At 32.5% G+C, this 25,415-nt stretch overlaps 1 protein-coding gene across 4 annotated transcripts; it reads right to left on the bottom strand.

Moving 5' to 3' along the window:
* Positions 1-10,379: 10,379 nt before the first annotated feature.
* LOC103500993 (protein phosphatase 2C and cyclic nucleotide-binding/kinase domain-containing protein) lies at positions 10,380-16,857 on the bottom strand. 4 transcript variants are annotated; one of them, XM_008464471.3, is made up of 16 exons: positions 16,420-16,843; positions 14,665-15,998; positions 14,322-14,453; positions 13,980-14,213; positions 13,734-13,859; positions 13,489-13,551; positions 13,315-13,397; positions 12,999-13,230; positions 12,600-12,916; positions 12,414-12,501; positions 12,239-12,305; positions 11,848-12,128; positions 11,679-11,744; positions 11,435-11,556; positions 11,112-11,268; positions 10,380-10,987 (listed from the first exon to the last, which is right to left on the bottom strand). In XM_008464471.3, the coding sequence occupies exons 2-16, from the start codon at positions 15,700-15,702 to the stop codon at positions 10,742-10,744; spliced, it is 3,252 nt and encodes a 1,083-aa protein (XP_008462693.1). In that variant the 5' UTR covers positions 15,703-15,998; positions 16,420-16,843; the 3' UTR covers positions 10,380-10,741. The 4 variants fall into 4 exon arrangements, with proteins under 4 accessions (XP_008462693.1, XP_050937766.1, XP_008462694.1 ...); XM_051081809.1 differs by having other exon boundaries at positions 11,848-12,125; positions 16,420-16,841; XM_008464472.3 differs by having other exon boundaries at positions 11,848-12,125; positions 14,665-16,841.
* Positions 16,858-25,415: the final 8,558 nt, after the last annotated feature.

The raw sequence follows: 25,415 nt of genomic DNA, 5'->3' as shown, positions 1-25,415 counted from the left end.
TTCTCTTCATTTGCAAGGGTGGGAAATTTTTGACTCCAGAAGGTCTAGAGAATTCTCCCACCTGAAGTTGACCACCCTCGAAGATCGAAACTCCGACCACCCTCGAAGATTGAAGCTCCAACCACCCTCGAAGATTGAAGCTCCAACCACCCTCGAAGATTGAAACTCCTTTGAAGATACAAACTTTCTTCCAAGACTCCAATTTCAAGAACACCCTCGAAGATGGAAGCTCTTTTGAAGATATAAATTTTCTTCCAAGACTCCAACTTCAAGAACACCCTCAAAGATTGAAGCTCCTTTGAAGATACAAGTTTTCTTCCAAGACTCCAACTCCAAGGACATCATGTGTTTCGCTTCTTCAAATCAAGCGTAAGCATCCAGCCAAGAGAGAATCAGAGGATCAAATTCTAGAGATCGAACCACATCGCATCAAATCAACGTAAATACAACATCAACACAAGTTCAACTCCACGAATCAAATTTCTTCAGAAATCTCGTGTGAACACACTCCTTCATACTTTTGTGAGAGGCCTTATTTGCTTTCCCAGTTGACAGTCATTACAAAAGAACTTGCTGTTTGAGTCAATGTTTGGAATTCTTATGACTGCCTTATTCTTTATTGTTTTATTAATACTACTTAGGCTGGCATGGCCAAGTTTTATGTGTCATAGTTGGGTTTGATCTTCTTTGATTGAGTGACATACATCAGTATTGTTTGATACCCAATGATAACAGATGTCAGCCTATCTAAGCCACTCATAAGAACTCTTTTATCAGAATTAGAAACTGTACAATTTTCTTTGTTGAAGTTTACAATATAACCTTGATCACAAAATTGACTGATACTAATTAGGTTTGCCTTAAGCCTTTCAACATATCATACATCATTTAAAACACAATTAGGATCTATTTATAATTGAAATCAATTCGCTAAACGAACGTATATATAAGACAAAAGAAAAATTGAATGATATATAAATATCAGCAGAGAGATTCGTTTTATGTCATTCAGATCCGATTATGAGAAAAATGTATTCAAATACATCCTACATTTAATTAACGATATATTACTGTTATTTATTTAGTATTATAAGTTATAACTACTTTCATTTTGCCCATTTAGTTATCCAATCTGGTCCCTCCAATAATAATATTTAATCAATAACTAAGAATAAGCTTAATATAAGTCTAACTCGAAATTGCCACAAAAGTTCGAAGCTTTGAATGTCCGTCTCATGTATTATTAGTTAAACTATAAAAATTAAAAAATTGATAAAACAAAACAAATTCTAGATAAAAGTAACATAACTAATATTCATGTGACAAAAATTCTAAATTTTAAAAAGGCTATGATGCCTAACATTCTTTGATCAATTAAGATGTAGAAAAAATAAATCAGAATTTCTAAATTACCTTCTTCTATTCTCGAATCACCTTTTTATATAGGATTTTTCTTGCTTCCAATCCTTGAGTAGGAACCCCTTATTTCTCTTCGACCTAAGATTTGAGATCATTATAAACTCAACCTCAATTTAGAATAGGTGGAGTAGCGCAGAAATATCTCTAGGATCCATTTGAGCTTGTGTACTCGGCCTTGGGAGTGATGAACAACTCCCAACAATATCTGCGTCAGGAGTTGTTTTTTTCCAATTATTATCTGCTATTTTTTTTTTGTGTAATTTGTGGTACCTTTCTTAGTTCTGATTCGATTTAAATTCAGTAAATTTTTCAAACGAAACGTTTACAAAATTAATAATTACATTGAAATACCAAAGTTCAATTTATAAAATTAGAACATATGTCATAAAAAAAGTTTTTCAATGTTTATTTGAAACAAATACATACAAAAGAAAAATGCATCATCCCTCATCGTCAGACGTCATTTTCGAACAAGTTCACACCTACAATCACATGAAAGTAAAATACATTGTTTAAACTTCAAATAAACCAAAATGGATGTGAATAACAATAACAATGACTTGGTACTCATGGAGTATGATATTCATCGACATTAAAAAAAGAATATGCATATTTAAAAAAGGTGCCTTCCTACTACGTAATTGAAGGTTGAAAAAGAATTGCAAGCAAACTAAGCCATGAAATAGGTTGGGATTATTAGACTATGTATACAATATGTATGTATTGACCAAATATCATAAGGTCTTATTCATACAAATGGTTTAGTATTCAGGAAAGAATCTACGCTAACATACAACACCCACAAATTTCTTCCAGAACAAAGTTCCATGTCCAATTGGAAAATCCCAACTCAATTTTTTTCCAAACCAATCTTGATTAAAAGGAGGCACCTAGATGATAGATCTAGAGCCATATAGATAGAACAACAGAGAAACAATATTTAAAATAACCATGTAAAAAACTTTGCACGACAAGCATATCAGTTCCATTTATATATATATATATATATATATATATATAAAAAGATAAAAACAAAGAAATTTAAAAGAACAAGTATAAATATGCATTAGAGATCAACATAACATATCTCTATCTATAAGATACAATTCGAAACCAAAGATAAATGATAATCATAAAAATCTAGATTCAAGCTGAAACAAAAACAAAGTAAATCAAAACCCCTCAAACTCACTTCAAAAGTAAGTTCAACTAAGACTATCATAATTGCAAGATAGTCATAACCAATCATTTGACTGCAAAAGCTAGGTTTAAACAAATACTACCATAATTGCAAGATGGCCAGAACAATCATTTGAAATAAAATTATCTATTCTAAAAAAAAACAATTAGAAATTTAAAAAATACGTACCTTAAGTTTAAGGTCCTCTTCATACTCGTGTCATTTCTTCAATCATTTCTTCCATTTGTCGGGTTTGCATCTCTGACGTTCTTCTTTGTTCTTCAATCATATTTCTTAGTTCCTGGACCTCCTTAGCATGCATATCTTGAGACACCAAACTCGATGAACTACTACCACCTTTCCTTGACTTGGGTTTGGGGCCCTAACCAAAACCTTTTGAATAGTCTGGTCGTCTACCCAAAACCGTCTCGCATATTTCCGCCCCTGAGAGTGGTTGAGAATCTTCTAGAGTGAGTGATGATAGTAATTCCAACATTTGATTCTACACATAAATTGTCACACCCCGTCCCGCACGAGACCCAAAATGCCACGTGAGACGTGGTGTGATTTGAAGTATCCTTGACGTGTTTGTAATGCCCCAAAAGTTAAGGTAATTTTAAATTTAATTGTCATAAGTTTGATTTAATTATGTTGAAATTATTCGGGTGTTAATTTGAGATTTTGGTGGGAATTGGGATTAATTAAATGTTTATTGGAAGAACATTTAATTAATTTGAAGATTTGGATTTTTTTTTTGTTGTTAAAGAATTGTTTTGGGCTGAATATTATTGAGTTAATTAATTTGGTGAGATTTAATATTTATTATTAATTATATATAACTATATATAATTAAATTTTTGGAAGAGAAATAGTTATATTAAGGAGAATATAATTATTAAGGATTTTATATTATTGATTTTTGGAGGAAAAAAAGAGATGATGTGATAGAAAAGATTTAATGAGGAGAGAGAATAAAGTTTATTTTGATTTATTTCTAAAAAGAACGAGGAAAAAGAAAAGAAAATAATAATAATAATATTGTTATTATTACTATTTTAAATAGGCCTTAGTATGCGTGAAGTTTCACTATTCATCATCTTCTTCACTTTCAAACGCTAGTGTTGCCGCCACACCTTTTGCCGTCCATCTCCGATCTTCTTTATCTTTCTACCATCGTCGTTCAAAGAACGTCTCGTTGCACGCCTTCGTCAAGTATCCGTTGTGGTTTGTCGTTTAAGTATCCTCGCAGTTTTTCGTTCAAGTATCTATCGATCGTAGCTTAAAGTTTCTCTCAAGTCTCCGTCTGTTGCATCTCCCATTCATAAACCTGGTTCTCGCGGAAGCCTCCACCAGTCGTGCTTCGCGTTCACGGATCAAGTTTCTTGAATTCGTCTCTGTTCGCTTCAATCTGAATCGTCTGACCACGTGAAGTTTTCGTCGACTCTGAGCCACACACGCAAGCCAAGTCCGAGCCATTTTCACGAGCTAAGTTTCCTTGCCCAAGCCATTTTCTTAGTCAAATTCCTTGAACTTGAGTCGTGCCCTATTTTCTCCAAGCCATCTTTTTGGTGAGTTCTTGATTTGGGTTTAGGTATACCCATCAAGTGTTAATCTTTGGTTTAAAATAGATTAATTTTGAGTTGAAGTTGGAGTATTTTCTTAAAGATGGATTGTTTTCTTGAAGGTTTGATTGACTAGTTTTGGAGTAGTCATTGGTGCAGTACCCTAAATGTTAAATTGGTTTCAACCCCTGTTATTGGTAAGGTAAATTGGAAAAGGACTTAGATGTTAGAGACATTCTATTTAGTTATTAAATTGTTTCCTTACTGTTTAGGACCTATTCATTGGAAAGCTTTGACTATGACTGCTAGGAAAGATTTGTTAGCTAACCTCGAGGTAAGAGATTCTATTGCTGGACCTTCAAATATAAAATTAAGAGCTTGCATGTATTTTTCATTATGCACTGATGTAGCTAAGATATATAATGTGTTGATGTTGATGAGCGATATGTTATGATGCATAAGATATTAATCACATGATAAGGACGTTATGATTGATATTCATGCTATGCTATGATATTTATGTTATGCTACATGTTATGGACGGTGTTCTATTAATTTTGTCTATTAGGGTTATACACATATGAGTGTCCGTCGGGATCATCACATTTTTACAGATTTATGATTGTGTGAGTTCGACGAGACCACCAGTCATGATATGTTTATGAGTGGTCTGATTGGGTCACTTACAATTCAATTCTCTTAGGTGTTCTTTCGGGTTCACCGACAAACCAAATGTGTTCTTACGGGATCACAAATTGTGCGTGTTCAGAAGCACGATAGTTCTGGGGTACTTCTTTACGAAACCCTAATGAGAAGTTAACAGACAGCTAGCATGACTAGTAGTGAGTCCCTTACTAAGTATATGTTCATAGTCAATCTTTCTACGTTTAATTTTTCAAGCAAAGGTAGAGGTAGAGAAAAGCTAGCGAATGAAAAGAAATGATCGTGACTTGCCATAAGGGAACTTTTTGTTGCTTCCACTTTTATGTTTATAGTTTGGATTTTTAGTATTTTTTTTATTATTGAATTTATCGAAGTTAGATAGACCCGCGCAAGGATTTTATCCTCTAGCTTTTATTTCTATATATTTTTATTATGATTTATAAATGAATACTTGAAATTTTCATTGAAGGCTGCAAATAGTAGTTGACAAAGACCAATAAAATTATTGTCAATAGTAATGTATTCCAATAACCAACAATACAAAGTTAAAGCATGTAAACATAAAGCTTCTAATTGTGAAAGAATAAGTTCAGAATAGTCAAATTTTTGATAGAACACGGAAAGAACAAACTTGATGCTGACAGATTCATTGACTAAAAATACACCACTAAAGATTTCATTGTATGTTACTCATATTGGTGTTAGTCAATTTTCTAATTTCATGGTTTAGTGGGAGTTTGTTATTAAAAGATGTATGTTCTTTTGCCTTAATTTCTATATAGAATAAAGTTGATGGTTTATGTTTTATTATCTGAACTATGCAGTTTTGCAAATGCGGTTTAGCATAAAGTTTTTCAAGAATGATCTCACTAAAAAAATTGGATGGCATGATCTATGTCGTTGAATGTATTAGAATTGATGATCAATGAAGGTTTAGTTACAAGGATAGTGACAAAAGCCGCTTGGTTCCATGTTGAAGATGAACCAAATTGAAACAACGTGCTTAGGGGGTTTACGCACGCTTAGGGGGATTATGCATTCTTGACAATTTAACATAAATGATAATAATATGCTGGCATAGAGTGTTTAAAGAAATAGTTAAAAGGGATAGTTGCAAATGTAGCAATTATATTCAAAATAATTAAGTATATAACAACATTTTAAAAAAATTGCAAATATAGCAAAATCTTTAAACTTTATCAATGATAGGAGTCTATCGATAGACTATGTAGCAAATGTCTGATAAACCATAAGAATCTATCAATCATAGAGATAGAAGTCTATCACTGATAGATTTTGCTATTTGTAATTTTTTAAAAATATTGCTACATACTTAATAATTATTTTAAAAATTGCTACTCATTATAATTACCCTAATTAAAAAGAAAAGAAACTTTTTTGAATTTTATCTTTTTTAAAAAAACAAAACAAAACAAAAGTACAAGAAAATCTCTCTTTTTCTTTTTTTTCCATCCAGCCGCTGCCCCCATCTTTCAAAAAAAAAAAAAAAAGTTCTTTTCTGTTCTTTTCTCTTCTTCTTCACCTTCTGTTTGCCTCCATTCTTTTTTTTTTTTCTTTGTTTCTCATGATCTCTGCCGCCACCCTCTTTATCTCCATTTTCTTCCTCACCTTTCCTAAAATAAAAAAATAAAAAAATAAAAAAATAATCAATAGATTCAGATTCAAGGAAGTCCATACTACGGTGGAAGCTATCAAACTCGTCAAAAGCAGAGAATAAGTTTTTTTGGCACGGCGGCGCGGGAAAGCTGAAACGAACGTATCAGAAAGCTGTGGATTCAAGGTTTCTGAAGCGCACGTTATTGTCGAACGACGGAAAAGGCTGCAGCGGTGCAGTGACGAAAGGGTTTCTGGCAGTTGGTGTAGGTGAGGTTACAAGTCCTGCAATGTGTCTTCCTTCTTATTCTGTATAAGATGAGGTCGAGATATAAAGAAAAAAAGAGAGTAGAATTGAATATGCTCCATCTTCTGCCTTCTTTTATTTATAGTGAAAATATCAAATCTTCAATCTTCAACCTACCGGCAAATCTCTAAACTTGATGACAAATCTGTTAAGATAGGTTTTTCGATAATCATAAAAAAATCCCCAAATTTATCAAATTTGGCTTTGAATCCCACTTTTATTCCAATTCAATATCTCAACTTCTAGTCCAAACTAAGTTTTATTCATTCAAATTTTATGGGTTAAATCAAGTTTTGGATATTCGTGCTCCATGTTCAAAGAAAAAAGGAGTATTGGGGCAGATTAAAATGGGAGTTTAATTCAAAACCATAACTGATAGTTGGATTGACTTTTTTTTTTCTTAATTAAAGATCAAACTCTTTCCAAACAAAAAAATTGACATTATATTCTCTAACTTTGTTGTAATATTATTGAAAGGATATTCCGAATTTTAAACCAAAGTTCAAGGTTTCAACCAAATTTCATCTCAATGCCTCGAGTCAAATTAGGTGGTATATTCCAAGCTCCACCAAGTCAAAATTGAAGGCAAGAAAAATCTCGGGGAGGTCAGAATTCTACTCCAAATCAAAGTAGAAGTAAAGACAACAATAAACTCAAAATTATACTTCAAATTTGTATGGAGATGCTACTCACAAAATTCAATTTGCAATTAAGTGGAGCATAAATTCTACTTTAGTTCAAGTTAAAATCGACTTCGAATAAGAAGATAAAAGATTAAAATTTATCTTTTGTTTACTTGGAGTGAAATGTGTCAAGCAAACAAAATTTCAGACCAAAAATATTTTGAACAAAAGTATCATCAAAGTAGAGGAATCAAATTGTACATTAAATTCAAATTATCTCTTTTGAGGTTCAACCACCCATATACGTGCACGAATCTCGAAAAGGGGACATTAGTTGAATAAAATATTTTGTTCAATTAAATTACCCTATGTCGTCGCAACAAAAATTGTGATAATTATAATTTGATTGAGTTTGAGTAATTAAGTTTGGATAATTAAGTTTTCTCATATCCAATCCAATTCAAATACAAGTCAAATAGATAATGGACCCAAGCCAAGCTCAATAAGCAAATTGGCCTAAGCCCACCTAAAATCTATAAAAATTCTCTATAAATAGAGACATTGCGATTGCCATTTATTTGAGGATCTTTTCATTGAAGAAAGAATCGAAGCTCTAAAAAATTGAATATTCAAACTTCTAAAAGTTCTTGAGACGTGAAAGTTCTTATCAACCCCAGATATACATGTTAAGAAAGATTAAAGATTTGGAAGGTTAAACCTTCCTAGAATATAATTGAAACTCAAATTGATTTGCAACCACAACTTCCTAAAGATCGAAGAACAAGAAATTCTAAGTTTTAATTTGTATTCGAGAAAAAACATTACGGAAGTAAATATTAGAAATTGTATCCACTACATTATAAATCAATATACAAAGTTCAATTCCACAAATTATATATTTTTGGAAATCTCGTGTGAAAAATTGTTATTTGATGATTCTTTTATTTTATTTATTAAGTAATAATAGAGAAATTGTTATGAATAGAAGAAAAATGAAACTATTTACGAAATAAAACAAAAAACTTAAATAAGGTACAGAGATTTTGAGAAATTTTATTATATTTTTGCAAAAAGTTTTAATATTTTACTATTTTTAAAAGTAACTCTAATTAATGCATATATATACTTTAGAATTAAAAAATATGATAGATTCATTCTCACTCATATTTGATTTTTATATTATTTTATGACTAAATTATAAAAGATGTCCCTTAACTTTACATTTCATGTCAAAAATGCTTCTGAAGTTTAAAAAATATCCTTAAACTTTCAAAACGAGTTAAAAAAATACTCCTACCATTAGTTTTGAATAGAAACCGTTGTATTTAAAATACCTCTAAATTTTCGAAAGCTAAAAAATATCATTAATTTAATAAAAGTTAAAAAGTACTCAGTTGTTAGTATTTGAACAAAAACCTTTATTTTCTCGGGCCAAAAATAGCTTTTAAAAATAAAAATAAATAAATGCTTACAGGATTAATATGGATCAATTTGTTTGAAGTTTTCTTTCATGTCAAAAATGCTTCGAAAAGAACTAATTTTACCTTTAATTGTATAGATATCCTCATTTTTTTTAATATAGATACTCTTGTATTTCTCTTGATTTTCAAATTTTTAGCTAGCTTGCACAAATTTTCTAAACAACCAAAATAAAACAGAAGATTTAAGTTAAAATACAAAATCCCAAAATCAAAATCTCCTCTAACACACCAAAATGATAAATAGTCAAATTAAAAAGTGTTTTGCTACTAAGATATATGTACATTTTTGTTAAAATATTTTAGTCTTAAAATCATTTTGTGCTTTATTCATGGTCCTTTTTATTATAGTTCATATGTCTTAATCAAGGAGTGTAATTTTATTGATTTATTTAATATAGATAAACAATTGTATCAAATAGTTAATAAGAAGAGAGAGAAAAAAAAAAGGAATAGGAGGGTATCGAAAAAGATGGAAAATAGAGAGGGAAAACAATTTTGTTCATAGTAAAAGTTTTTTTTTCTTTTTGAAAATTTTGAAAGACTAAGAATATTTTTATCATAAACACCAACCGTTTTATAAAAACTAACTGTAAATATGTTTTTGAACTCATTTTAGAGGTTTAAAGTTATTTTTTAAACTTTTTGAAATTTATAGGCATTTTTTAAAGCGACAATTTTTATTTTATTTTTATAATAATTTGGTATTATTTTATAATTAAAATATTTTAAAACTTAATTTTGTTTATGAAGAATATTTTTTCTAATCACTACAAGTTTGTCCAGTTATCTTTTATAATTTTCGAATATTAACTTAAAATTCAAATTCTCTGATTTCTGTTGGGTTGCTTTTAATTTAGAATTATAGTTATCAATCTTTGTTTTATGTGTTTCATTTATATTTTAAAGTAAATATACAAGGGTTTATTTCAAATATATACCTAATAGATAACCGGTAAGTGTATATGTTTGGAGGAAATTCTAAAATTGATAACAACCATTTTTATATTCCAAATTATGCTACTCAAATTTGCATAATTATTAAAGTGTGAAAACTAAAAAGTTAATTTACATAAATAAAACCAAAAAATATTTATAGTTCGTGTAACAAAAAAAAATTAAAACTCGAAGTTATCATTGTTTTTCATAAATTCAAGATTTATCTTTTGTTGTTTTTGAATATTGCAAGAACAACGTTTACTTCACTTCTTTTTTTTCTTTTTTACAATTTATTCTTTTCCTCTTCGTATTATTAATTTTTTCATATTATTACTTCTCCCTCGTATTCACCCTTCTTCTAAACGATTGTATACCAATATCTAAATGATAAGTTGTCTATCCCATATAGACAGAGATAGACCACTATCCCAAGATAGACTATCATTAATGGCTTGTGAATTTCCTCTAACAATCTACTCACAAAAGCACAAGCCTATTTCAAAGACTTGGTGAATTTCCAGTCTCTAAATCAAATTAAATAGAGAGACAATATATTAAGTACTAATGAATTCTAGAAAACCAACAATAAAGCCATTATTAGATGGAGAAGAAGATTTTGATTTATTATCAGCAACCATTAATAGAAGGTTTCACAAGATGAGTAACAATTTGACTGTAGAGCAAAAAATGAACTCTACTTCATTTACATATATATACCTACTTTGTATTCACAAGGAATCAAATTTCAACAGACAAAAATGGGAGACATATGATCTATTCACCAACCTAATCTTAATATGGACTTGATACAATGCAACTTGCATTATATCCAACCATTTCTGAAATTATCGATTCGTGTCTCAGAAAACCACATGAACCAATCAGCAGAAGACAGACTCCACCTGGGAAGAGCCTGCGTACATACTTTGATGGAAAGTTTTGTTGGTGCTGTACTTCTACCAGTCGTTGATCCACTCAGGGACGTCCTGTTCTTCAAGATCTTGAGGTGGTTTAGTTAACGAAGCACTGCAATTTTCAGGGTAGCTCTCCAAATATTGAGCTACACGAGAAGTTATTGTTTCAGGAACGGGAAAGGTACCCTCACGGATCCCCTTCCAATCAACGCCATCAAACCATGTATGACTTCTAACAGCGTTTTGGTTCTCGTTTCCAAGTCTTTTCTTCTCATCGACTTCAAGTAACTGATCATATTATTTATTAAAAAAGGTGAAAATTACAAAATATGATTGGGTTAGCAAAGTACAAGGTCAGTAACTGCAGTTGAGAATGGGAAGGATAGAGGAGATTGTTGATCACTAGCATTACCTTGGTGATGAGATCAATTGCTTCAGGACTGAAAATCTGGGGAAGACTTAGTTGACCTTTTGCAATCTTCGAAAAAGTATCAAGCTCGCTTTGTCGCCATGATCCAAATGGCATTTCACATTTCAGCATGAAATGGATTAGGACTCCTAATGCCCACCTGGGCGTTAACATAGTTAGGGAGTTGTAAGTTCAATTGAAGTGAAAGTAGCAAAGTCCAATAGACACCATGGCTTGAATATGTTCTCATTTATGATTTAAGCATTGGGTGTTATTTTTAAGATGACTATATCAATTGCAAACAGCAACCAAAGTTGCATTTTTACCAGTCAGCAGCAAAGCCATGACCATTGCCTTGAACTATCTCAGGTGCTAAAAAGTCGGCCATCCCACAAATAGTATATGTTCTCTCACCCAAAGTCTTTTTCCCAAATCTGAAGTCTACCAACTGCAATAAGAGGAATACAAGAAATATAAGTGAGGTTGTAATGACTGCTCCCTTTTTCTGAAGACGGAGACCTCGAAGAATATATTCATGTAGGGAAAAGAAAAATCAGAGAAGGTATAGACCTGTATGTGTCCGGTTTGATCCAACATTAGAACATCAGGGGAAATTCCTCTGTGGAGAACACCAAGCTGAAAATTCAAACGAAGAGAAGATGGAGAGAAATTGCAAAATATATGGCTAAAATTGATTCAGGATTTGAAGGGGGCCAACAGCAAGTCCATAGAGTCAAACCTTGTGCAAATCCTCCAACGCCATAACAAGAGAGGCTGCAAAGAAACGTGCAGAAGATTCATCGAGTGGGACGTGAAGTATCGAAGACAAAGGACAAGCCAGGCATGTCTTTAGCAATATGCCAGCATGTGATTGATCAAAACAAGTGCAAAGAAGTTCCGGCACACAAGCTGAAGAACTGATAGTCTTCATAAGATTTTTCTCCTTCAAAACTTGTGCTTCAAGTCCCAGCCTTTTGACCTTCTGTCTTGTAAACCTTTTTAAACTAAGCATAGTTTCTGCTTCAAATTCAAATTCACAAAGGCAGTTCCATCAGCTTGAGAAGTAGAGATCTAACATGAACATTATCATAGGCATTAAAAAGAAGATCGGCGAGTTACTACAAGATAACCTGTGTTCCTTAACTGAACTAGCCCAATTTCACTGTATTCCGTGGAAAATAAACACATTTTCCACTCCTAAAAAAAAAAAGAAGATCGAAGATAACATAAGGTGTCAGTTTCTGGAAAAAGGGCAAAAAATATAGTTACAGTAACATAAGCACAAACAGGAAAATGTATTCTCACCAGATCAGAGAGCTCAACTTTAGAAAGAGCTGAAATATCAATAAATTTGGCAGACTGATGGAGAGAGTTTGAAGAGTGTTCTTTCGCCCTACATAAAGTCAAACAATATGTAGAGTCTAAAATATGACTGAAGAAAAAAATATGTTAAAACTATGTTAACACAACTCAAAAGGAAGTGCAATATACTTTTGATCATCTTGAGAGAGCTTTGGTAAGGAGCCAACAACTGATTCAAACTTTTCCTTCGTTAAAATAGTACACAGAACATCTCCCACAGCAACTGCACGTAAGAAGCCGATATGCTCACCAAGAAGTGCCCACTCGCCAAAATAACTTCCCTCTTTCCTAATAGCTGAAATCTCGTTACCGCTCTGTGCAGCACCATCCTCTTTTTGACTGACATAATTGAAGCTGTAAACATTTGAATTGCTCATTAACTCTGCATCAAAAGTAATCCTCACTTGCCCCTTCTGAATAATGTGCAGTGCACATGAGCCTTCGGTCTAAAAAATAAAGAAATAAATACTTTTAAGAGTTTAAGAAAATAAAACTTGTCAGTTATGTGCTGTTGTAAAATGAGGTTACCCCATCAACAATCAGCTCCCCATCTGAGAATTGAACTTCAGAAAGGCAGTCTGCAATGTGACTCAATTGCAAGATTGTTAACTTCGACAAGAGGTCCACAGATCGAAGCAATTTCAAAGATGACAAGTTAGAAAACTCTGATATAAGAATTCCACGAAAGTCCTCTCTTTTCAAAGCCCAAAGTGTCCCACTTGTCACCGCACGTACAGAAGCTTGAAGTGGTTTGTTATACCTGTACATATGTTATATGCATAACAAACGAAGTACTACCCATATATGATAAAATATAAAGCTGCATTAACAAAAGAAAACCAACATCAAAGCCAATTCGCCAAAGGAAGAGAGCTTCTCAGCTGTGTAGTGTTGTAAAACCCTAGGGACCTCTCCATGGCTTTCTTCCTGTAATTGTGATGATATCATTGAGTCAACATAAAGTCTCAAGAAAATGGCTTGAATATAATGGATCAAAAGAAAGAAACATGATAGGAACCTGGGTTGCCAAGACTTCAAATTCTCCACTGCCAACCACGTAAAAACAGTCACCTTCGCCACCCTACAAACAACACAGGTCGTGCACATAAAAAATAATTGGCATCTTCATTTCTTTCATGTAAAATCCACCATATAAAAATAGATGCACTTAAATTCTCATTTGAATGCATGTATTTTGATTTAAGGGAGGCAGTTGGCTTTCATGATAAGGGAAGAAAAAGAAAGATACAGAAAGAAAACTACTTGTTCGACTACAATTTGCCCAGGGATGACCTCAACTCTTTGCATGCAATCCAATAAAACTTGGCATTGAGAGTCAGTTAGTTTTCTGAAGAGGAAATGGTCGTGCAATGCTCGTTCAATATGTGCCTGTGGAGTATGAAGGAAAGAACTCAACACCTCAAAGGTTCATTCAGGGTAAATAAATAAATAACAAACAGTGAAACAAATTTCTAAAGATTTTATATTAGAAGCAAGACATGTGGTTACTTCTTCTTCCCATGACTTCCTGTGAGCTGGAGATGGAGGCACCCAGACTTGACCATTCTCTAGAGAACTTTCAATAGCCCGGAGACGTGCCCTAGACAAATCTTGCCTTGCACGGTTGTTTCTATTCCAGCCAAATGTAGAGGGAGACTCTGATCCTGTCACTTCCATGACTTGAGGAATAGCAGATGGAACAAAACCTCCTCCACCAGATCTTGTCGATTCACTAGTAACCGTCTAACCAAATAAAACAAATATCTGTTGAACTAAATGTAAGAAACTATAGTAACTAATGATTTTCTTAACTTCAACTTGAACAGAAAAAGATAAGATAAGTCCTTGTACATTGGTGAGCCCATTAATATGCACCACAAGAATAGTGATATCATCTGTTCGAGTCTCAAATTGAAGCCAAAGTCTGTAAGACTCGGCCACAATTGCAGCACAAGCATCACGGGGATCTTTATATTTACAAACCTGGAAGATGACAGCAGATAGAGGAGCATTAGGGGGAAACAGATGGAAAGGTATGAATTAACGAGATTCCATATTATGTAGAAGGAGGCTTTATCATTCAGTAGTTCCTTAAGCAGTAATCAATCAAGAATTAGCAACCAATATTACTGGTTTTGGAAAGAAAAAAACACAATATGAAGTACATTAGACATATCATTGAGTAGTACATTACCATGTCGACCACGGTTTGGCTTGAAAGAAACTCGAATACCCCATCACTAGCAACTACAAAGAAAGGATGATCCTGTGTCAGCTCCAGGACAACAATTTCAGGTGTAGCAACAACTCCAATAGTCTCAGCAATTGAGTCACCAATACTTCTTGTGAAAGCAGTGCCAGGGTACATCCCATTGGGCACCCAAAGCCTAGGAGGATCACCATCATCTCCTTCTTCAGTACCCCAGCACTGAATATCAGGGTTCTTCAGCCCCTCAATCTGATCAAGTGTAAGAACTCTAGCACCACAAAGCTTAACTCGTTCCAGTTCATCAGTTCGAAACGGAGTTTGGTCAATCGAAAGGTCAACAGCCACAACTTCCTTTCCTCTCCGCTCTGCTATGACTGCCCTCGAATCACCTGAATTAGCAACATATATAGTCGTACCTCTAACTAAAACAGTAATAGCAGTAGTACCACTCATGCTATCATCCAAGATATCGGCGTGTAACTGTGAATTGGTTGTTAAATAGGCCGCATGACAGGCCTCAACCGCATCACTGTGGAACCTACTATTCCTAAGCAAATTTTCACAGAGCTTCCGTTTAACAAACTGCGAGCATTGTGCTCCGTATTCCCCATGCCCATCGAAAACCCCAAAGAAATGATCATCTGGGCTGTTCCCAAATGGGGTGTGGATGCAAAAACTGTCTTGATTTGCCTTATCAAGGGCATCAGGATAATACCCTCTTTGAGAAAGGAACGAATATCGCAGTTCGAAGTTTCCAGAAGGAACTTTAACGGTTCGAGACCCCTCGGCGGGCAAGAACTGGGATGAAACTCTCGAAAGTCTCGTGATTCCAGCTTCTGAATCTCTGTTGTTTGAATTCAATTGATTCAGTCGGTCGCCGGTCTCACGTTCTCGGCTATCGGAAGACGAAGAAGAGATCGTATCGATTTCAGTGGCGGTTTTGGCATTTTGGGTTTCGGCAATTCTCGAAGATCTTGGAGTTGTAGCTTCGCCAATACAAACCCTCGAATAAACGCAACCCATTAGAGTAAATATGGAAATGAAGTAGAGCGCGTCAAAAGAATTGCCGCAAAATTCATCAGGCTTCACGCGCCAAAGCTCGATAAACCTGTGAACGAGCCACTTGCAATCGCACCACGAATACAAATCACAGTACAACACGCCGTAAGCTTAAACTAACCCACTGACGGGTAAAATGCGAGACGAACAACTCTTCAGCTTAATCTTCAGAAACGAAGTTTTCTCGAACACCCAGTACCGGAATTGTGGAGAGAATGCCCGAAAAATGAGAAAAAGAAGGCGAGAAAATCTTTCAGATTCTGCACATACCTTATCTTTTAGAAGACCCAACCATGGTAGTACAAAGATAGAATAAGAGTGAACAACTGAATCAATAAGTACTCCTCGAGATTTTCTGCTGATTAAACTTATGACCTTGAAACTTTCAAGATTTCGAGGAGGAATTCGGATAAACATGAAAACGACATTCTTGATCTACTGGTTTTAAATTAAAATTTTTAAAAAAGAAATAATGCGTTACAACAAAAGAACAACAAAGAAGAAACCCATTAATTATCCAAAACGGAATCCCTTTAAACCCAAAAAAATACAACTGAAAAGGAGCTAATAAATGGTGTCAGTCAATCTTAGAGAAATCACCAAAACTCACAAGTCAGAAAACAGATATAAAAGAAAGGGTCTGAAAAACTCCAAAAACCATGAGTTCAGACAGTCACCGACCTAAGACTGAGGAAGAAAACTGAAGAACAGAGGTCTGCGAGGATCAAGGTCACAGAAGCAGCTTTCTGGCGCTGAAGATTTTTCGATGTTTTCAAACGGTCTCTGTTCGTCCACGCAATAAAGCTCCAACTTTAAAAATTACAGAGCAGATGAAGAAATGGGGTAGTCTAAATAGAAGAAATGGCCCTACCCATTGGCATAAAAGGCCATGGGAAGTTTGGATTAACGTTCATCTTCAATGAAGTTAACTGTGGATCAAGTACAGTACAACAACAGGGAGAAAGAATGTCACCAAAGAAATAAAAACATCCACAAAGACGACCAAAACAACATGAATCTCAGAAAGAAAGGCGCAATAATTTATTGATTTTCTTTCTTTTGGTGGGGGTTTTGTTTAATCTTGAAGCCGGTGGGGACTTTTGATCGTGCAAATTACCCAACATGAAAAGAACCTCGAGCGGCTAAGAACGCCACCCACGTTCTCTCATTATCATTCAAGTGGACCCTGACTCGTATTTCTGGCCCTGAAAGACCCACACTTTTGTCTTAAAAAGTTCTGTGGATAGGATCCTTTTCGATGTGTTGGGGCTTGAGTTAATTGAGTGAGTAGATTGGCGAAGAACTTGATTCATTCAAAGCCCATACAGGATGATTTTGATCGATTACTTTCTCGTGAGTGGTCATTTTGGAAGTCAACAGGGAATCTGTAAAGTTCTGGCTTTAGTTTTTACGATTATAAACAGACTGGATTGTGACAGTCGTCTTCTCTCTTCTTCACTTCAAAATGGGGATGAAACAGCCCACACTTCAGACGAATAATCCACTGCTTTTCTTTTGACTTGTTTTACTTTTCTCAATATTATATAGGAGAAAAAAATGTGAAGTGGGGATTTGAACTTCCACAATGTTCTAATATCACTAAAGTATGTTGATGTTAGCTCTTAAATTTGACAAACAATGGAGTTGATGACATTTGCACTTTGGTAAGGACTCTTTCTTTTTTTCTTTTTCTTTTATTTAAATGTTGCTTTCATGATAATGCCTTTACAAATTCTTTTGGTCTTTTTCTTCTTCAAATCCATAACATATTGGGATAAGTTGGGTTGTTGAGTTCTAGAGATAGTTTTGGATATTATTACTGGTCACTTGATTCTAAAGCTTGATACCCTTTGGTATGGTAGTTTATATTATTATACTTATTTGTATTCAATTTCAAGAGTTGCATGGTACCAAAAGTAAAATCAATAAGTAAGTAGATCTCAAAAAAAAAAAAAAAAACATTTCTTTATATCTTTTTTCACATTTTATTAGTCGAAAATGTGCCACACAGTTTTAAACCATTAACCTCATAAAAAATTTTAGATTATAATGACGAAATTAACAAAAATTGAAAGCGGGTAGATTATAAACTATAATTTCATCTTCTAGGATTTAAACTTATTACATTCCATTTATAGAACTGCAATCTACTTAAAAAGTTATGTTCTTGAACTTTTATTACTTATCACAAACATTTTTATTATTTTATATTAGTTTATTGATCTCATATTATGTGAGTGAACTCTTAAAAGCCCAAACAAAAAATTTATATGTTTGCCACATCTATAATCTCTCTAAGAACATGACATCATGTCTAAGAAAGAATGGATTAAAGACAAAAGGAATGGAAATTAGGGCATGGAATATGAAAGATGCCTAACAAATATTCAAGCCTTTGTTAAAGAAATGTAAAGAAGGGCAAAGGTAAAGTTGTGAATCTGATTGGATAATATTTCATAGGTCAAGGGTCAGGCAACTTTTTTCAGTACACGCTTGGGTGATGATTCTGCTTGTGGTTGTTTGATTGGGTCATTTTCTTTTCCAAAAAGGGCTTTTCCTATTTCTTTTTCGTAGGTGTAAATACTATTTTGATTTTGAATCTATTTTGTTCACTAAATTTTTAATTTAGTTTACTCTCACTTTCAAAACTTTACTTTTTGTAATGTAATTTCAACTGATTTTTTATCTTAAAAACGTTGCAATTTTGACTTATTAGAATTGAAAATGAATGGACAAAAATGATAGCACGGACGAAGAGGTCGAATTAGACAAATTATAAAAGAGGCGACAAGAAGAATAGCAAAATCTAAGGTTTACTTTGGATAAATGACAAATTTATTTTTAAATTGTCAAAATAGCAAAACAGTTAATTATCACATAATAAATGTGATAACTATGTCTTAAATGCCCCTACCTACTTTACAATATAGACTCCTAAATACAATAATAAGAAAAACTACAAATACACTGTAATTAATACATACCATGCACTTCTTTCAATTTTCTAATTTTTCCGTCCCAAAAAATAAACAATCTTCTGTAAAGACTTTACGACGCATTTGTTCTTCCGGTTTTTAAAGGCTTTCCGGCGCTTTTCCATTGTCGCTTTCTCTTCCGTTTTTCCACCGCCGCTTTCTCTTCCGTTGCTTTTCCACCGTCTGCACGCCCTTCCTTTTTTAATCGGTTTGCACCACCCAATGTATCGGTGAGTTGTTTCGTTTCACGCTTCTGTTCCTTCTTCAACCTTTGGATTTTTCCTTTGTTTTCTACATGTATCGGTAAAAAATACCGAGTTCTCAAAAAAAAAAAATTCAAATTTTCTCCGGTTCTAATATTCTTCAAATTTTCAAATGGCTTTTCAATAGATCACATATTATTTGGCATGATTGTAGGGAGGGTTGAGATTTGATTCTAAACTTAAGTATTTCCATTATATTTGCTAGGGAAATGTTGGAATTTGAATTTGAATTTTTTGAAATTTGAATCTTTTAAATGATTTTTCGTTTATTTTTTAATGTTTTTGTTAATAGTTAATTATTGCATCATCTTTTATCATTATTTTAGGAAGTATTAATTGTATTAAAATTTTAGTACGTATTCATTGCGTTAATAGCTAAAGTTTGAATATATAATTATTGAACATAAAAATTGGAATAATTAGGGGATATTTAAACCAATTGAATATGTTTAGGGATCTTTGAAATAATATAATAATTTTTTGATTTAGTTAATAATTATTATAAGTGGGTGTGTTCACAAATATACTGTAATCGGATATGTGATATTTTATTTGATTTTCCGATCTCCTTAAATATACTGTATTTGAATCTGGACAGTTCTCATACGTTGAGGGATAATTTTGGACCAAAAAAGTGAGAAACTATTTCAGACTATTAGTTTTGCCATAAATAAATAAAAAAAATAACAGTTTGCTATTTTTCTAATTTCCATTCTTATATTTGCCATTTCCACGGATTCTCCACTAGAAAAACTAAAATCAATATTTTAAAACAAAAGACACCAAATAAATCAAAATTGAAAACAATAAATAAAATAGTATTTAAACCCTTTTCTGGAAGAAAAAAAAATACTCCCTACACTTCAAAATATTGCTCTTTTTAGTCTAGAAGTTTGTTTGATTTCAATTTAGTTTATAGGTTATAGAATGTTACCGTTTTACAACATAGTTTGAGTTTTTCTCCAATTTAGTCCTTAGGTTTTGTAATTTACATATTTGACCTCAATTTTTATGAGATTTTCGTAAGAATGGTCTATTTCCAAAACCCTAACTTATTATTGACCGCTTCTCCAAAAGATACAAAAGAAAATCGATATTCTACTTACATCAAATCACACTTCAACGTTTTATATAATATCACATGTAGAATGTTGTACATGAAAAAATTGAAAGTTATGATAGACATGACCATGGTTACAATTTTTTTTTGGTAATGGGACATATTTATACAATAATATATAAAATGCAATAAATGCATTCTGACACAAGCAATTAGTTTCATGATCTTGTAAAAGGTTGGAAATGATTCATTCCTACAAAAATTCCATTACTCTTTTATAGCAAATATTTATTAATTAACTTCAAAAATATTATAAAGTGTTTTTTTAATCAAACTCAAACAATAGAATTTCCCATCTAAAAGGTGTAACATCATGCTAAGCTTCGAGAATAGAATCTCCTACCTCTCTAAGATGTAACATTAAGCTAAGTCTACACTCACGTTATGAAGTGAAATTTAAATTTAATATAATAATGATGAGATATAATAAAATATAGACCAAAAAGCCTTTTCCGGTTTTACATTTGAGTAAACTACTTTTAAAATACTCGAAACAAAAGGTTCAAAATTAGATTATTTTTCCTTTAAAAATTGATTTTAACATTTCTTATTTTTTTTAAGCAGTATCAAATTGAGTATAGTGGTTTTAGATTTGTTTTTACAAATATATTTGGATATCAATAAAGTTAGGTTAGTTTTAGCTCTTGTTAATCTTTTTTATGTTTAAATTTTATTTTGATATATGGACTTTGTATCTTATTCTATTTTGATTCTTTAACTTTTCAAAAATGTCAACTTTTAAAAAGAGCTAAATACTCTAGTCTTTTGGTTTAGGATTCTATTAACTCTTTAAACATGCGTGACTTTCAATATTTGAATTCACTAGACTTCATCATATTAATTAAGTTGATAAATAACCAAAAAAAATTTGCTAATTTATTATATATATCTTTTATGTCAACATAAAAACATAATTTATTTATCTTTTTTTTCCTCCAAAACTCAACTCTCTCTCTCGTTTCTTCTCCACTCCCACATCTTTTTCTATTATTTTTTTAAAATTGGAACCTTGAAGCAAATCATAAGAACATTAAGTAGAATAAAAGAAAATAGAACTCCCATATTAGTGTTAACAGAAATAAAAAAAAAAAAATTAAGAACAACCCATATAGAAATAAACTCTTTGAAATTGCAGATAAATATTCGCACAATTAATCAATTTAATTAATATGATGAATCTAGAGTTTAGTCATTCAAATATAGAAATTATCACATCATCATATCGTTATTCAAATATAAAAGTCACATCATCATATCGTCAAAAGGTTAACGGAATCTTAACGACAATAAATCAAAGTAAGCTCTTTTTAAACTTGAGAGATTAAAACATGCATTTAAAAAGGTTTAAAGACCAAAATAGAACAAAAATACATAATTTAGGGACCAAAATAAAATTTAAACTTTTTAGGGTCAACTAGAAGAATAGCAATCTCCACTTGTCATTTGGAAAAATAGCAAAACTATTTCTTTTTCAAAAATGACAAAACAAATAAAAAATATAATAAATAGAAATTTGTAAAAACCCAAAATATCCCTACATACATAGAATGCCATCTACTTTCTAAAGCTAAAACAAAATATAATTACACTCAAATAAATTCTAGAACATAATTACTCCATATACTTGTCTAATCAAACTCAGAACCCTTCGTTTCCATTTTCCAGTACTCTTGCAGTCATCTTCATTTTCCATTTTTGTTTCGATTCTCCTCTAAGTTACATATTCAATGTTTGAGTTACAATTTCATTTTATCTTCTTCAAGCAGGTAAACCCTAGTCTCTACCCTCCCTTTTGCAAATTACAGTTTCATTTGAAGTTTTAGTTTCATCTTCAACTTCATTTTGCATTTTCATCATGTATTTTTCGAAGAACTACATAGGTACAAAATTCATTCTCAACAATTTTTTATCTAAACAAACATAAGATTTGAATATCTTTACCATTTTCATCCTCTTAAGGAAAAATATTTAATTTATATTCATAATATTTGATTATTTATTTAATATTATATATAGATATTTGAGGCGATTTTATCTAAAACAACATGCAAAATTTTTAGGCTATTTTGTTGGGATAAAAAACAGAATACCCAAATCCATTTAAAAACCCTCTATTCTTTGTATAATTAAAGGAGATGAAAGACAAGATGATGACAAATACAAGAACTAATGATTGATTGAGAGCTTTAGGGATAACTTGAAAGAAAACTGAAAAATCTGAAACAATCTAAACTTTAAATAGTGAAGACGAGGTATTCTCTTTAAAATAAAACTTTAGATTGGATTAACAAGCTGGTTGAAAGATCTGTTCAAATGGACACAAACTTCAATGAAGTGGAAGTCTTGGTAATGGTTATTTTCATCTCATCTATCATTGAACAAAACTCTTAAACGTTTAACATCCATGACAAGAGATTGTTGAGTAAAGGGAATGAAGGAAGTTGGATTATGTTAGGACGACAAGCTCCTTGAATTTCTCCACAATGGTATGATATTGTCCACTTTAGGTATACACCCTCATGGCTTTGCTTTTGGTATAATCCCAAAAGGCCTCGTACCAATGAAGATAGTTGTTCTCACTTTTATACCTAAGATCATCCCCTTATCTAACCAATGTGGGACTATGGTCGGATTCACAATCCTCCCCTCAAACAAGTCCCACATTACAATCCTCCTCCCCTTGAACAAATTACCATGATCCTCCCCTTAAATAGCCATCCCATCCGCCAAGCTCTATGAGTTAACTCCTCTTCTTGGAGCACCCCGCCCATTCAATAAAGTCTAACCACGGATCTCATCGTGACCTACTTTTGAGGCTTTCGAGGCTCTAAAACATCTTTGTTCGGCACTTGAGGATTATACTAGGATGGTTAAGTTAGAGGCATGACTCTGATACCACTTGAAAAAACAATGTGAGATAATCAATTAAACCTTCAGTTAATACTAAAGCTAATAACAGTTGTAATAGCTAGAGGGATAGCAGAAGAGAATAACACAAGAAACTTTGGTAACCCAGTTCGGCCAATGTTGCCTATGTTTCGGGAGCTGTGCACAACCCTGATGAGTAATTTTATTAAGATTCACTTTAGTCAATATACATCGATACAACATCTATACTCTGTTCAACTATACGACTATATAACATGTGTCTCGGCTTCAGACTTCAGGCTCCCCCTGAATGCCTGAGTAACTCTCCTCAATGATGTCTGACTTTAGGCTCCCCATGAATGCATGAGTAAATGTCTTCGACGATATCTTTATATACTTCTAAAGATTACTGTGATCATGTAAACAACTGTCTCGTCCTTTTCATTACTCATCAACAATATCAACTTAGATCAACATGTTGATTTTATATACATAAGATCATACTGCATTTTCGTCCCTGCAGCTTCTGCAAATAGTTCTTTGTTAACCTTCAGCCGTGAATAATCTTTTTAATATTTGTCCGTTGTCGAACCCTGTATTCGAAAGTCCTATTTATACATATAAGATTTATATGTATAAATCTTATTTTTTCAAAGATAATTAGCAAGATTCCTAAAATAAAGGAGGATATTTTATCTTTTAATTATCTTATCTTTTAAAAGAATAATCTCATAATATCTTTTAGATAAAATCCTTTTTATTCTTTAATTATCTTATCTTTTAAAAGAATAATATCATAATATCCTTTAAACAAAATCTTCAACAAACTCCCCCTTTTGTCTAAAAGAAATTTCTTTTGTGGTTCAAGACAATGCATCTCAGAGACTTTTCATAAAAGAACAATCAACAAACATCCATATTCAACCACATAATTAACACAGCAGATCAACACAACCATCATTTCATTTCTCTACCTTGTAGCCAATATTCAAAACAGCATATGAACTGCACAACTTCAATAGAAACATAAACAGCTTCAAGAATTAGCCTGCAACAGACTTCAAAACAACATCTAAAATGCATAGCTTCAACATAAATAACTTCAGGATTCCAACATCTAAACTGCACAACTTCAACAGAAATAACTTCAGGATATCCACATTCAACATTCAACAACATAGTCATCATTTAGAGTTAGGTTATCAACTTTCAGATGAACCAGAAGACTTGAGAAGAAACAAGGCAGAAGGATAATGCTTTCAAATTGTTCAGTAATACCCACACCATTCTAAGCATAATACATAACCACTCTATTAAATCTTCAAGATCTTCTTTAAAAGATATAGATAAAAGATTCCTATTTATGAGGAAGATCTTTGATCTTTTAAAACAAATATCCTTTTAACCTTCTTTTAATTTCATTAATTCGTTTTGACAAAAATCTCAATAAACTCCCCCTTTTTGTCAAAAGAAGAAGAATTATTTTTATGTTCAACTAGATGCCCCATAATAAAATATCATTAATAGGAAACCAAATAATCGATATAAAACCATCTTGAGATGCAGAGACTTCCAGAGGCATATGTCAATAAGAACTAAACAAAAGCCATTGAACTGACAGTAGTCAAAACTGAAACCATTGCAGAAATCAAAACATACATCACCAGAAACAACATCACTAGAAGCATAAAAACGTAGCGCACATCACATAATAAGCACATCTACCACAAACTCCTTAATCCATCGAAAACAAAATATGCACAAAACTCTTCTCCCCCATAAAAGAATGTCTACTCTTAAGATTGATCAGCTGCACTGGGAGCACGTGACGAAGGGAACCAGTTTGTAAAGTCAATCTTATGGAGTATGACATATTTAACACTAAGGGATACAACATAAATCTCATTCACCGACCAAACTGACACTGTTCCTCGAGATAAGACAAAAGCCAAAACATCAATAGATAGATGCAAAGACTGAGAGCTTGCCACCACAATGATTCCCAAAAATCCATGATACTCAAACATGAGTAATGTTCATCTGATACATTCACTTCATCAGCAATGCATCAGATCTTTTTTAGATAAATGACATGAATGATTATTATTAGACACCCAGTGATAGCAGTTATCAATTTGTCTGTTGCCACTCATAAGAACACTTTTACTAATATAAGTCACAATACATTTTTTCTTGCTAAAATTAACAGTATAACCTTAATCACATAGTTGACTAACACTAATTAGGTTTGCCTTGAGCCCTTCAATATATCGTACATCATTTAGACATGGTAGATTATATTTCTCAATATTTCCTTTTGCAAGGATTCTTCCTTTTGCACCATCTCCAAGCATAACATGTCCAGATATCTTTTATATTAGAAAAGAAGGATCTATTTCCAGTCATGTGTTTAGAACAACCGCTATCAAGATACCAAACATCAGTTGAAGA

The sequence above is a fragment of the Cucumis melo genome, chromosome 2, assembly GCF_025177605.1.
Source record: "Cucumis melo cultivar AY chromosome 2, USDA_Cmelo_AY_1.0, whole genome shotgun sequence".
NCBI classification, from domain to species: Eukaryota; Viridiplantae; Streptophyta; class Magnoliopsida; order Cucurbitales; family Cucurbitaceae; genus Cucumis; species Cucumis melo.
This window is presented reverse-complemented; position numbering and strand designations above follow the sequence as displayed.